General features: G+C 39.6%; 2 protein-coding genes across 4 annotated transcripts in view; both read left to right on the forward strand.

Annotated features, from left to right (window-relative positions):
• The window catches only part of vps39 (VPS39 subunit of HOPS complex), a 28063-nt gene extending 24144 nt beyond the window's left edge, over positions 1 to 3919 (forward strand). For all 3 annotated transcript variants that reach the window (XM_006632589.3, XM_015350962.2, XM_015350960.2), the window contains exons 24-25: positions 221 to 312; positions 1232 to 3919. In XM_006632589.3, coding sequence (XP_006632652.1) covers positions 221 to 312; positions 1232 to 1313 — 174 coding nt within the window. In that variant the 3' untranslated portion in view covers positions 1314 to 3919. The remainder of the gene's footprint in view (positions 1 to 220; positions 313 to 1231) is intronic.
• Positions 3920 to 12100: 8181 nt separating this feature from the next.
• Positions 12101 to 15068, forward strand: part of galnt16 (UDP-N-acetyl-alpha-D-galactosamine:polypeptide N-acetylgalactosaminyltransferase 16) — a 52935-nt gene continuing 49967 nt past the window's right edge. The window contains exon 1 of the mRNA XM_069193369.1: positions 12101 to 12456. Coding sequence (XP_069049470.1) covers positions 12253 to 12456 — 204 coding nt within the window. The 5' untranslated portion in view covers positions 12101 to 12252. The remainder of the gene's footprint in view (positions 12457 to 15068) is intronic.

The following is a 15068-nucleotide window of genomic DNA, read 5'->3' on the forward strand; positions in this document are numbered from 1 at the left end:
ATGTACAGATTAAGTAATTAGATTAATTTAGCTCAAAGGAAACCAAACCTTTCAATCCACAAGGATAGTAATTTGACACCTGTTCTAAAGTAAAATTAAATTGCGGGTTTTTTGGATCCTCAACTTGTATCCCATTCTTCAGTACATTACTAACTTTTGCTCTGTACAGCACCTTCTGTGGTGCAGCATGCCTTTCACTGGCCTTTCTGCTTGACTTCAGGTTAAGGAGGAGAGAATTTTCCACCAGCAGGTGAAGTGCATCATTACAGAGGAGAAGACCTGCCGAGTCTGCAAGAAGAAGATTGGGAATAGGTGAGCAGGATGAGACCTTTCCCCTTACCAGCCTTGCTGATTACGTTAATCACCTCACTTTTCAAGCACGTGAGATTCTTTAGTTACCCGCTGGGCATGCTAAGATAAGGGCCAACTGTAGGTTTCGAACTTGGTCAGAAGAACCCATCTCCAGGTAAGGCCACTGCCTGAGAACCTGAAAAGTCCTGTCAATCCTGCAGACGCTCCAGGTAACAGATTAGCCTTCCTATTGGAAATGTACAGTACTTGACACTGTAAAGCCTCTTGTTTTGACTAAAGATAATGTTTAATTAGAAATCCACCATTGCCACTCCCAAAGCAAAATCTGAAGGAAAGTAGCTGGAGTGTGGGCTGTGCCACTAGCCAGGCACTATTTACTATTTTCTGGCTGTGATTTGATTTTTCTAAGCAATCAAAAACATTTCAAAAGTTAGACACTTCAACAGAAATATTACTTTTAAAATGGTTTACACTTGGAGGGAAATAAGCTTTTTTTTAAATCTCCTATGACTTGATCATGGTATTTATGTGAATCGGCAGTAGACTTGGTCCTGCCTCTTCAGCTTACTAATGAACAAGTTATTCATGTAGAAGGAATTAGGTCTGGTCAACATTTTAGCCCTGACAATAAGATCATATAGCAGGAAATGTGTTGTTTTTTCACATATTGGGTACTGTGGTGTAAAAGCCTACACAGAGCCATGGCATTTCCCCTCAGGCATTTTTCTGTGCATATTATTTGAAACGAGAAATGAAATAAGATACCTCTAACTCTCAGCTCTCCATAGAAAGATAATGGTTTAATAAATACAATGTATTTATAAAAAATGTCAAACAAAAAATCTGTCATCTATTGCTCTTATTTTATTGAGTCATTATTCCTCCTCTTCAACATGTCTGTCGCTGTTTCTCGTGACAGTGCGTTTGCCCGGTACCCCAATGGCGTTGTAGTCCATTACTTCTGCTGCAAGGACCGGAGCCTGTGCCCTACTGAGCTGTGAGGGTGGTAGGGGCAGCACTCACTCCAGCCCCTGGATTGGCCGAGCGTCGGCAGGGACTGGGCCGGCCGAGGGATTCGAGCTCATCCCAAAAACCAACTCGCTTGCTCGCTCGCTCGCTCGCTCACGCCTGTGAGAGGAACTCCCATGGGACAGTTCGGGAGTCACGGAGCTACGGATGAATGGGGATGCGAGGTCGACTGCTTTGGTTTTTTAACTGGAATAGTTTTTATGGACGAAGTCGTATACGTTTTACCAATATGTGTTTTCCTCAAAGGAGATGGATGGAGGCGTTCTCTTTGGTAAAGCCCAAGCTACGCCGCCTGCTTTGTGCATACGCTGAAGGCCCTGCATGTCTTGAGCACTGAGATCTTCACTGGAATGTTACATTCTGACTTCAGCCAAGGGCTGAAGGACCCATGTTAATCAGCCCTATTGCTGTGTTATGTATTTCTTGTTGGCTTCTTCAGGCATTTTTGATGTCCTTCAGAATACTCTGTTTAAATGGACTGTTCCCTTCTTTTACTTCTCAAGGTGTTTTTGAAGGCTGATCAATAGATATTTGTTCCAGAACCTGTTTAAAATCTGTCATTGTTTTATAACCTCAGGTAATCCCCATCTGTTGGTGAAGAGAGTGAAATGTGATTTTTGTTGCACAGCATTCATCTGAAATGTACTTCTAGGTCTGCCTGAATATGCTCTTGCAGTGGTTAAGGATTTAATGATCAATCAAAACAGCTTTCGAATTTAAAATCACAGTTCCCTGTTACATTAGAATTTATAAGACCTTTTCTAAGGTGAGCAAGCTTAACTCGAAAGGACTGCTTGAGCAATCAGCTTGCCCCTGAAGCCTGAAGATAAATGTAGAAGAAATGGCTACCACAAGTATCTGCAGCCCTGCTCGTGGTTAGTCCCACACCATCATGTTTAAAAGGTAACGATTAAATTAATCAGCTTAATTGATCAATAAGTTAAGTTCCCAAATTTGAAGAAAATGTGATTAGGGGTGAACCCAAGCTTGCTGGATTAGTGCAGGCTTGGGGACCTTGCAGAAGCTGCTGCTAGAAATCAGTCTGTCTTCAGTTTGCAGTACTAATATCCTAAGATAACATCCAGTGTGTCAAGAGTGTTTCACGTTTAAATGTGTAAAGCCTGTTTTTTTTAGTTTACATGGTGTGTTCCGTGATGAAACAAATGCAAACACAACCTTGAATTAATTTTTGCACTATTAAAATGGCACAGTGAAGGTTTTTTTTGCAATTTGTTGCTCTTAGTGTAGCACATAAACAGTGTGGAAATATCACCTTTTCTACGCAGGTGTGGGGTGTATTCAATTTCTGGTAATCTTGCAGCTACTTTCTTGCAAACCCTGTACTCTATTTTGGTTTTACCCCTGGTTTTATCTCAATTATACAAATATTTTAAGTTGCAATGTCAAATCCTGAATCTCACTGGTTCTTCTGCTAGGTTGCTTTTCCCATTAGCAAATTATATAGTTCAATGCAGAGTTACCCATTTTTTCCCCATCTTTTTCTTTCTCTTTAATTGTGAAAAAAGAAACTTCTACTTGGAACCCTTCATGCTTTAGGATTACATATAATAGATGTATGTAACCTGAATGTGTTTTAGTAATGATTCAGTCTGGTTGAATACTGCATAGTTGTGTATGTTTTATCAAAAATAATCTGCTTCTCTGCTCTGTATTGTACAGTGCAGAATTTTCTTTTATTCTCTACATGATTTTTTTGTATGTTATCGTTCATCTGTCGGGTGGAAACCCAGTGTCTGCTGGTGTCCTGTTCCAACAGAGCTCCCAGTGGCCTCATTCATCAAATGCCAGACTCAAATCAAGGTTGTACTGTAAACACCTACTGTATACCTACTTAAAGTGATAGAAATGTAGCAACTGTGCAATATCCAGCTGTCTGAGAACTGAAAGTTACAAAACAATTCTGCCTTATTTAATCATTAGTTCAGTACAAAGCTTGAGCACTGATGAGCTCCGTTTGAGAGGAACACTCTAGAACCACCAGGAGCAGGACTGGGAAGCCCTGTTTATACACTCCAAGTGGTGAACTGGCCTCATGAAATAATGGAATGCAGCAACAAAATTTAAGAAAACAGTTTATTTATTTAAAAAGCTCTCTCAAAAAAGAAGCTTTTGATTTTAGACTATCTCGCCTTTGTAAAAAAAGTAAAACATTTAAACTTCTAAGGAAAGGTGTGTTAACGGATCTATTGCACTTTTGAAAAAATATTTTTTAAGCTCTTGACTAATATTATTTGCCTTATAGAACATTTATTTTCTGGCACATCTGTCAGTCCTACTGATAACCCATTTTAGCGCAGGACGTCCTGAACTAAAGGTTTAATTTGACGTCTCTGGTCTGTCTGGTGTCCTTTTCATTAATTGCACATACTGTATATCATTCTATGGTTGTTACAGACAGAGAACTTTCTACAAAGGTGTTGTAGTATAGAAAGTTTGGGAAGATTGTATAAAAGTTTATTTTTAGGTCTGTATTCAAAATGACTTTGTTCACTAACACAACCGGTCTGAATAGCACGGTACAAATTGTAAAAAATAAAGTTTGAAAGTGATAAAGTAACCTTTATGTGTCTAGATGTCTGCCTCTGGGGTATCTGTTGTTGTTGGAGGCTAAAACAAAAGACTCCATATACCCCTTTTAATATATGCAAATGTAGATTCACTTTACTAAAGTAACAATGGGTTTTTATTCCACCTTTTGATTACTGATCATTCGTCCTTACTTTGGCTTTGATTTAAACCATGGAAATTATACAATTAAGTTTTTTTTTCTTAGTTGAATAATATTTATGAAGTGCCTTCCAAACTCAAACATGCTATTTAGAATGACAAAGAGGAAAAGGAGAAACAATGTAAAAGAAAAATGAGACACGATAACATACAGGATAAACTGTAAGGCAATTAGACATACAGTAAACCTGTGTAAAAAGATTAGTTTCAATTTATTTGAAAAGGGTCAAAGACTTTGTCTCTCCAAGAGGCAGGGAAAGAACATTCAATTACAGAAGCAGTGACAGAAAAAGCAGTCTTTGAAAGTCTGCATTAGGAATTTGTCTTTTTGCATACCCCAGCTTGCTCTCCATGAGGGACACACAGGTGGGGAGAGAGAAGTTTGGGGATAGAGTGTCAGGGTCAGTCATTTATACAGCACCCCTGGAACAGTTGGGGTTATGGCCGTTGCTGGTCCAACGGAGTAGGCTTTCTCTGCTGGCCATGGGATTTGAACCTGCAACCTTCCAGCCACAGGCACAGATCCTAACCACAGTGCCACCACTCTGCCTTTATACTTTATAGTCAACCAATGTAAATAATTTTACATAGACAAATTATTTTATATTGGGGGGGGAGGAGAGATTTTAACATACTGTAAATTTGAGTATCATCTGCATAATAATGAAACCGATGACCATACTGTATTTGTGTATAATCTGACTGAATGAAAGCATATAAATAAAAAAAAAAGCAAAGGGCCCAAGACTGAACCCTGGGGCACACCGTGATTGACTGGGGCCGTGGGGGATTTATGAGGACCAAGGGAAACGAAATGCTACCTGCCAGTCAGATATATGCGAAAACAGTTAAAATAGTTCATCGATAGACAAGAATGTCTGCAAGCGTTAGAGCAACATTGATTTACTATATCAAAATCTGCACTAAGGTCAAGGAGCTTAAGAATACTTATAGCTTCTAATACTTACAGCAACAAGCAAATCATTCACAACCTCTGACTAGAGCTGTCTCAGTGCTATGATTAAGGCAAAAACAGGACTGAAATGGTCCAAATAAATAATTAGCTATCGTATGAACCTGTAATTGATGTGCAACACGTACTATGTTTTTTTTTGTGTGCTCAGACACCTATACACTAGGCTGGCTCTTATAGCCTGCTTGTTCGTGAAATGGTTAATGGCACCGTGTCTCAAAATCCAGCTTGTGCTTTGGAAAGTCTATCCACAAACTTTTTGTTTTCTAAAAAAGGTTTTTGAAAGGTTTATGCAAATTTCTGCATGCAAAGATGTGAATTAATATTAATTTCATCTGAGGTTTGGACCAATGCCTTTTAGATTTCTTTTGATATGTGAGCACTGACAGCCCCCAGTTCCCCTCAGTACCTACTCCGATGTCGAATTTTGTGCCATAGATGTGCGTGGCAGATTTACTAACTACAGTACATGCAGAATGTAGGCCATGTGTATATTATAAACAACAGCAGTCTTACTGATCCCAGAGGGAGTGCCCTAACAGCTATTGTCCTTATTCTGTTAAATAATGGATGTTTAATTTATGAGCATGGACTACCTTAAAACTGGGTTTAATAACATATGGTACTTTGTCAAAGACTTTTTGGAAATTTCATAAATACAGCATAGCATGGTCTTTAAGAAGTGGAAAGTATTTTCTCCTTTACCAAAAGAGACCCACCCATATTCATTTTGAATTTTGAACAGCTATATCAGAGCAATCTGCAGTCAGAATGCTTTATTCAAAACAAACGTTTTACTGCACAATAGGTATTTAAAACTAAACTCACGAGCGGCGGGGGGGGAATAAATGCAGCGTCCTCTATCTTCAGCGACCTTTTCTCGCGCTGAACATCAGGAATCTGTCAGGCTGTTCAAATCTTGCCTCTGGCCTTTTGTTTTACAAAGCAGTCTTGGATTATCGAAAAACCCTTGGAGATTTTGTACTCTTTATCACTAACTCCTGTTTCATGTTGCTCTCAAGCTCTCATGTTGTTTTCTTCGATTGTCAGGGTAAACCCTCACTTTGTAACCAGGCCCCATTTTTCTCCTACATTATTTTAAAGTTCATTGGGATTAAACACAGGAGGGCACAGCTGTGACAAAGCTCAGAGAAAAACTACCCTTCTTTCAGACACCAGTCTATTACAGGGGCTTTTTGACTTCAGGAATTGGCATTTAGACAGATGCAGCCCACAGTATGTAGTACTAACCTACCCCACAGACGAGAGTCCAAGTTGCTTCGGATAATTTAAAACAAGATTCATCAGTCTAACTCAATCAAAACCCAGAGTAGCTGGTCAGTCTTCTGGATGAATAGAAACCTGCAGAGCTGGCTTCTACGAAGAAGGACTTTGTACTTAACCGGGTTTATCCCATTTGAACAGATGTCATTCTGATGACAAGGAAAAAGGTTTTGAAAGGTTTATGGCCATGTAAATGCATTAAGAGTGACAGACTGGAACGGAGGTGAGCACTACTCCAGGGTCACAGGTTCGATTGCAGCCTGGTGCAGCTGCTCTCTACCTGGAGGGGGCACCAGTGGAACAAATGCACGATCTACCTGTACGCGTGTAAACTCGTACCAGCTGTTCTGGTTTCCTCCCACCTCAGTTGGTGCTCCATCTAGGATGCCTCCCTGCTAATCTCCAGCTTGGCCACACTCTCACGTGGATGAACAGCCTCCAGATAACAGATGGGTGTTAAAGTCTTGCTTTGTTAACATAAGATTCATTAGCATGCTTGAAAGTCACTGAAAACTGGGTATGGGGAATGAAAATGTATTAGGGGGTTTAACACATGGGCACTCAGATGGACGTAACAAAACTGCATCTGCCCCCAAGTTGTGGACGTGGGCAAAGGAATCTTATCTGTGCCAGTGTATATTTGGTGCCAGTGAGTCTTGACCTTCTTAAGACAAGGTAATGCACTTGTCTTTGGAGACTAAGACCTGGGGTTTGGGATGGAGGGTTGGCACACTAACACTAAGCCATCACTACACAAAGTCCTCAAGATTTGAATCCAATGAAGATTCTTCAAGATCATCAAATCTACCTGCACCTTATGTAACCACCACTAAGAGGGCATGCAGCAATTCCCTACTTGTTCATTGTGTAAATGTTGGCGTTATCGTAAACGTGCAATTTTAAACTGTTTTTGGTTTGTTGTTACATAGCTTCAATAATTTATCAGAATCCAAAATGGTCTGATACTAATACAGTGTATGGTATTTCATACACTTGAGAAACACAACTTGTATTTTTAGTCCCATTTATTCTTAGGTCGTGTTCTGCCTGTAGCAATTTTTAAAGGTCATGTCCTCTTTCTACACTCCTACCTACCTCCTGCCATTTGCTTTCATAAATGTTAAGAAGGGCCACAGTTGTGGTAAAGCATGCTATTATCATTCATCTAGGTACAAGCATTGAAAAATGGAGGAAAATTGCACAAAAACAGGTAATTTAGTGTATATATATAAACCTCTGTGCAGTTGGGAAATGACCACAGTTATTTGTCACAGATGGAGGTCTTGAATTGGAAAGCTGTTGTGTTCAGTGGCTGAGAGGTAAAATAGTTATACAGCATGTCCTCAGATGACTTATGTGGTCAATTTGCCTACAGGCCCCATTGCTGTGCTGGAAGCAGAAAGAATCAGCTGTATGCGGCTGCCCTTGCTGGGTTTCCATAGACCTTGCAGTCCAAGGAATCAAGAGTCTTTGTTGCAGCCTCATTTTTTCATGAAAAGGAAAGCAGTCTGCTCACTTTTGTGAACTTCTTACCCTGATCAACCCATCCATACATTTTCTATACCACTTTACCCAATTCAGGGTCATGGGGAAGCCGGAGCCTATCTCAGTAAGCAATGGGCACAAGACAGGATACACACCCTGGATAGGACACCAGTACATCACAGGGCTAATTTTCCCAGAAGCCAATGAAATTACCAGTATGCTTTTGGACTGTGGGAGGACATTGGAACATTTGGAGGAAACCCATGCGGGTATAAACTCCATGCATACAGCACCCTGAGAATTGAACCCAGGGCCCCAGAGTTACAAGGCAGCAATGCTAACCACTGGGCCACTGTTACTCCTGTGGTCTAAGCCTCTTGTATGAAATACCCTATGTAATACAAAATATATTGTTTAATCCACACACTTTTAATATGCCCTCTATTTAAACAAAAAGCATTACAATGCTCTTTCTGTTCTGAAAGATCTTTAACAGAAAGCAAAAGAAATAAAGCAAAAGATAGAGGGAATATACTACAGCAAGAAAAAAAAAATTAAAAGGACACTCCATTGAACAGATACAAGAATCATATCCCATTCCATTAAGCCACTTGGTGATCTACATGTTCATGAAATGTAATGAATGACACTGACTTCAAAATGAAACCACAGGTCGGTGAAAGAAGCCCCAATGTCTTGTAACAGTTTCCTCTGTTGACCCTGTCAATTGTTCAAAGGGGAAACCAAAAATAAACTCACCTTCCTTTGGAGGTTACCATAGCCACTACCCGTACTATTGGTACTCTTTATTTGGAGAGCACACATCTAACATCTACAGTACTTACTGAGTGTCATTCCATTTATTGTACTGGCATTCCAGAGGCAGTGTTTTCTGGGAAATTATCCTTTGGCACTTCAGTTAGAAATGCCAGAGATGCCAGTTAGCCTGGGGTTAGTCCACACCAGTAAAGGGGTGGGAAGGGACTCAATCTCTCCGTGTCAAAGCAGAAGAAGAAACAAATGTGCTCGTTTGTTGAATTATTTTTCAACTTCACCACTATTCAGAAGACATCCTGCAGGGAATGCATTAGAGAATAGATACACTAAATAACAATATCTGAAAATTCCCTTGCTTTTATTAATGAAAGGCTCAAAAATGATTTGGACATTTCCTGTAGCCTTCAAGCATTGAGAATAGCAGACTTTAGTGATTCTTGAGGGACAATGAAGGAAGATTGTGTGCTCCTGAACAGTGAAGTGGTAGAAAATAATTCCTAAAATGGTAAAAAAAAATCACAAAACACATTTTAAAGAGCTTCATTCCACAGTCAGAACAGGCTCTGATGTCCTTACAAAGTCACTGTTTCTTAACTCTTAATAAAATGCATGCCTATTTTCCTCAGAATACTTTTGCTTTCCTTTCCTAAAGGAAAAGGGGATTGAATTATTTAAAAGCACTTTTGTTTAATCTTGTTGAAAATGAATGAAGTGCTATACGATTCTAACTGACAGCTTCAAAGTGAATGAATACATTCTGAGCTAATTGGAAACAGCTGGGGTTTGAACGTCTAGATGCTAATCTTGGTGTATGGGGTTATTAAATGCACAGAATCCTGCCACATTAAAATGAGCAGATGTGGGACAGTGGAAATACTTCTGCTAAAAAATAAATGGCTGCCATGGATTCTCCAGTCTCTCTGTCTATTGTTTTTATTACAGAAGCTTATTCCATCCTTTCATTTTCTAACTCCTTCATCCAATTTAGGGTGATGGGGGAGCCTGTGTCTATCCCAGCAAGCAACAGGTTCAAGATGGGATATAACCTGGAGGGGACACACCCACTCACACTATGGCCAGTTTTTCCTGAAGCTAATTAACCTCCATTATGTCTTAAGAATGTAAAAGGAAATCGGAGCACCTGGAGGAAACATACTTGAACAAAAGGAAAACATACAAACTCCACACACATAGCCCGTTCCCAGATCCAGAACTGAACCCAGGACCCCAATGATCACTGTGCCACCGCAACCCTAACAAGTTTATTGATTCCTTGATTGAACTGCTTACTTCATTAGGTAAACATTTTCTCTACCTGACCCTTGATTACACAAACACCTTAAATAAGGTTAAAAAGTCACAGTTTTAATGCTCTAGCTGCAGGAATGTCAATGCCTTATTGACTCAAGAGGACTTTTTCATCAATGTGGTTTGGGGGGGGTGGTGGCACCCCATTCTCCAGTGAAGATCTCCTCATAATCTCCAAAGGTACTGTATGTGTTTGCCTTCAAAGACCACAGATGTAACAGTCACTGATGCCCCTACAGATCCCTGATGAGATTTACATTTTTGCTCATCAGAGAAGAGCACGTTAGCCCACTGAGTCTACTGCTCAAGCAGTTGTGTCTTTCACCAATTCATGGTGCTTGCTGGGCTTTCTCACAGAGACACCTCGGAACAAAACTGGCACTAATGCACGCTGGGAATGGACCAGCTTACTGTAAAATGATCCAGTTTATTTTTATTGGGTAAAACTGGAGAATGAGCTGCAGCTCCCTGAGCAGTTTGACAGCATTGCTGAAGAAGTATTGTTCTGATTAAAGGGTCCTAGGCAGGTGTCATTAACTATCAGCCACCAACGTGCCCTTAAATTCTGGGATAGTGAATGGTCACTGCGTGCATCTGATATGATTTGTCGTATTATGTTTCAACAGCATTGCCGATTTCTGAAATGAATCCCAGTAATTCTGAAATTATTCCCAGGAAGGATGAGTCATTTTTTATTTACATTTGTTTGTTATTAGTTTTTCAAATGGGATGGAATGCACTACAAGTCCAGTATAGTATTGACATCCTGAAACACTGTACATGGGGTGCATTTTTAAAGATGGCCAGTCCTAAAGGACTAACAGGCCATAAAAACCACACCACAGCCCCTGAGGGTTTCAGGAGTTTTTAACACTTGATGTTAAAGAAATTTGGCAACTGAGCTGCATGTCCTGTGGGAATACTGAAATCACTATCCGTTATTAATGGTCTGTCTGAAACAGCTGCACGAAGTTAAACTTTTGGGTGGAGCTCAAATTATGTCATTCTGGATGCAGTCTCAGTGTGTACATTGTTTTCCTTGATGTTGTGGATAGTTTCGGAAATTAACATATAAGGTTTTGCATTTTCATGGGACTCTTCCACAGTTGTTTTGAGTCAGTGACCTTTTTGCTACATATTTGAAACGAATGAGATCCTGTTTCTTTTTTGTAGTCCTTTCAAATTGCGTGGTGTTGTACGGGTTTATGACAATTTTAAAAAAAATATATTTGAATAATTCAGCTCTCACAATCGCATTTGCTAACCTGCCTTAGAAAAATTCCATCGTTTATGAGGGTGATAATATATTAGACCACTGTTTTTTCTTGTAGTTATGTACTTATGAAGGAAATTGATTAAATAACTGTCTATGGTTTACTGTCTTAAGTAGAAGGGTGTGATTTTACTATGCAACTCTGTATGATTTCAGAATGATGCAATTATCTTTTCATTTGAGAGACACGGAAGTACAAATCAATATTAACAGCAGGAGATTACAAATTTCAGTATTCAAAAGCAATTAGTTATAGACAGATGTCCGGCAGGAAAGGATTACATTGAAATTGTATCATTACCGCTGATAGCTAAACAGTACTTGGACTACTAGAAATATTACATTTTATCTACTTAATACGACTGTAGATATATGATGATATTTACAGAACCACGGTGTTACCTTAAATAGTATTTTTTCTTCCTAGGCGTAACCGACTTTTTAATTGTATTCCAAAAGTAGTTTAAAATCTGTCAGACGAATTAATCAACACCACAGGGGCACTTATAGTTTCTTTCATCTTAATCCATTTTAATTGGGTAAAACTAGATTGAGCTGCAAGGTTTGGACATGTACTGCCACCAAAAATCATGCAGAATTGCGTTTCTGGTTCTGTTTCAATTGCAGGATGTTAAAACTAAAGCTCTACAATGTATATGTAGCAAAACCTGAATCAAGCAGTATGAGTTGTTTTATCATTATTTTGTTCGAACAGAAAAACATCCTTTTCTATTATTTTTGACAAAATTTCAATACTAACTTATAACTAACTAATAATAACTAATAATTAGTGGGTGGCAGCACTGGTAAGAAATACTTTGTGTTTGAAACATCTTGGAAACTGGAATATATCGGCGCTAGGACCTGATAAATACCTCGTGTGCTTCTGTGAACATCGGGAATCTCGGCTCCAACCAACCAGCTTGCGGGCAGTTAGTTATCAGAGGCACACAGACATCTCTGGGCTGTTTGCTTTCCCGAAATCTGGACCCTGCCCACCCAGCTGCTGTCCGCTGCAAACCCGAAACTCACTGAGCCGGCGAGCCCTCCATATGGGCTCACAATGCGAAGGATTAGGGCTAACGCCATCGCAATCCTAACTGTCGCATGGATCTTAGGCACCTTTTATTACCTGTGGCAGGATAACAAACCCCAGACGTCCCCGTCTTCAGCATCCCAGTCGAGGTCTACCGCCACCAGGAACCATGGACAGAGACACCCGGGGCGGCTAGACATCCACCGGGAGGACAGGACCATCCCGCTCATCGTGAGTAGCGCACAATTTTGCCTCCGCTGCATGAGAGTGTGTGTTGCATGTTGATGTGCAGCAAGCGGTGATGCAGTACACGAGGTGACATTGTAATTACCGAATAGCCGGGTACACGCATCCAAGCGAGCAGGATCTCATCAACAGAGATGATGAGAAGTGTCGAAGTGCACCTAAGTTTTTTTTCCCCAGACAATGTTCATGTTAGCAGTTGCCCTTCCAGACAGTTGATTCCTTGTGTTTATGTGCCTGCCTGCATAGCATTTCGCTCAACATAAGCTCAAAAAGCTATGGGTAGATTTTTAATTATGGAACAGGTTGCGTAGGTAAATTGCTTCTGTTGTCTGTTTGGCGTGTTCTATCCGTTAAAGTGTCAAGGGCTGTGAATTACTGAAATGGGTTTATTGATTTCTTTGTGAATTGAGTAAATTGTGTCGATGAAACAGTACTCCTGAGCGCAACTGACCACAGAGAAGTAAAAAGCATACTATGATCAGAATAAACATGCTACTCAGCATATAAATGGGCAGAGATGTTGTCAGTAGGCATTGCCTGAGAGCGAGCGATGACCGCAAACTGTTAGTTAAAAATGAAGGACTGTCGCATGATGCATGAAGTACATTTTTATCAGAGTTAATGTGCAAAGCAGGAGCACGGTGCCTCTTGTTCCATACAGATAATTTATGTTTAACGGTTTTCGCGATTTTTCTCATTCATAAAGCGAAATTTGTTTTATTTCTTAGTTGAAATCAAGGGCGCAACTATCAAAATAAATATTGCTGATGGCTTATGTAAAGAAAACGCAAACGATAGCCCTCAACGATACAGTACAATGCAACTGAGAGGTAGGAATTCTGTGCCTCCTGAAAGGCATAGTCAGGAGATCTGTCTCTCCTGATATCCAATTGCTCCGGTCCAGAATAATCAGATACATCTGCACCAAAAAATTGCAACATGGAATCCGCTTTCTGATATTGGAGATATACTCCCTGTCTAATTTCTTATCTGATGATATGCCCCATACCGACGTTTATGTTAGTGTAGTAGCTGAGGTGTCATATATAGCAAGGTTTGATTTTCCTCCACAGTCCAATTTAATTGCTGTCTCTTTCACCTCAGCTAAAACTACCCTTTCAAAGTTCTCAGCTGTCAGACTTGTTCAATTATCATTACATGTTTAGCAGCAAAGGGACAGGTACAGTACATGAGAACTGCCATACTGTACTGTATATCATACAAATGAGGCCTGAGAAGTGGAGTGAACGCAAGCATGTGGTGTAAAGCCTAAAAACAGAAGGTGCAGCTAAATAACAGTTTTAAAAATGTAACAATATGGAAAAGCACAGAAGTTTGAGAAAGAACAATGAGAGGGTAGAAAAATGTTCTGACTTGGTCATGTTTGCACAGAACGCAAAACCAGTTTGCTAATGTGTGATAGAAGGAGGGCCAGTGGTAACAAAGATACTGTATGATGCCCATATGTCTGTGCCATGTGCGTGGGGATGAAATCAACACTTCAGTCACCACATATGAACGCCACCTTGATTGCCGAAAGTACGTTTCAAATGCATTATTCATGTTCTAGGTATGTGCAAAAAATCTGCTAGTAAGCACCTTAACTCTGCGCAGATCTGGGCAGTTATTCAGTTGAAAGCAGGCAACTGCACTCTGCTAATTCGTTTCACCTTCAGTTTACCTGTGCAATCTGTCTCCCTGATGCTCTTTTTTTGTAGGAACAGCAAACATTTAAAAACGTTCTTTACGTTTGTGTGCTGGCTGTTAATTTGTAGAGCTCTTTGTGTGATGTGTGTGTGTTTTGTTTAAAGTGGGCTGCTTTCTAAATCTCACTTTATTGGCACAACGTCTTGGAGCTTCTGCACAACATTGCCAAATGGCATGTTTAAGTATACTTGTTTTCTGTACTATATTCTGAATAATGTTTTTTAAATAGAGGTATTTAAGAAGAACACATTTACAAATCTGTTACAGACACTAAGCTTCTTACAATTTAGTAAGAGTAGGATACTTCAGATTTCCTTACACCTGAAAAATGTAGGAGGCAATGGCAGAAAACTAATTTTCCTCATAGAAGTGAACAATGTCAATAAGAATTGCTGACTCTTTGTTCAACTGTATGCAAAAGTTTATTAATTGGTGCCTTTAATATTCAGTAATTCCACAATTATTTATTTTTTGATACACTTTCCAAAATCTACAGTGAACCTTATGGACTTTCACACAGTCATTTTGTACAGTATGGTATTAGAATCATGATTTATTTAGGCTTTATTCTCCAAACACCAGGAGTTTTCAGGTTTATGAGCTTTGATATACTTTCTATACCTCTGTAAAGGTTGTTGTGCCTTAACTATTATTGTACTTTATGTTCATATCGGTAAAATCAGGAACCTGCAGTTAAATTGTAATGCGACATACAATTAATGTAATTTTTAATGTGCTAAGTAACAATATTAGAATTAATGCATGGCTTACAAGCGAGACACTTTGACATGAAAAAATGCTGAAATGCAGCATTCCAAACAGGCAGGTTTTGCAGAAGAAGAACATATCAGATATTGCATACATTGACAATCTGCTTTTGGCATATAGTA

Source organism: Lepisosteus oculatus, chromosome 8, assembly GCF_040954835.1.
Source record: "Lepisosteus oculatus isolate fLepOcu1 chromosome 8, fLepOcu1.hap2, whole genome shotgun sequence".
NCBI lineage: Eukaryota > Metazoa > Chordata > Actinopteri > Semionotiformes > Lepisosteidae > Lepisosteus > Lepisosteus oculatus.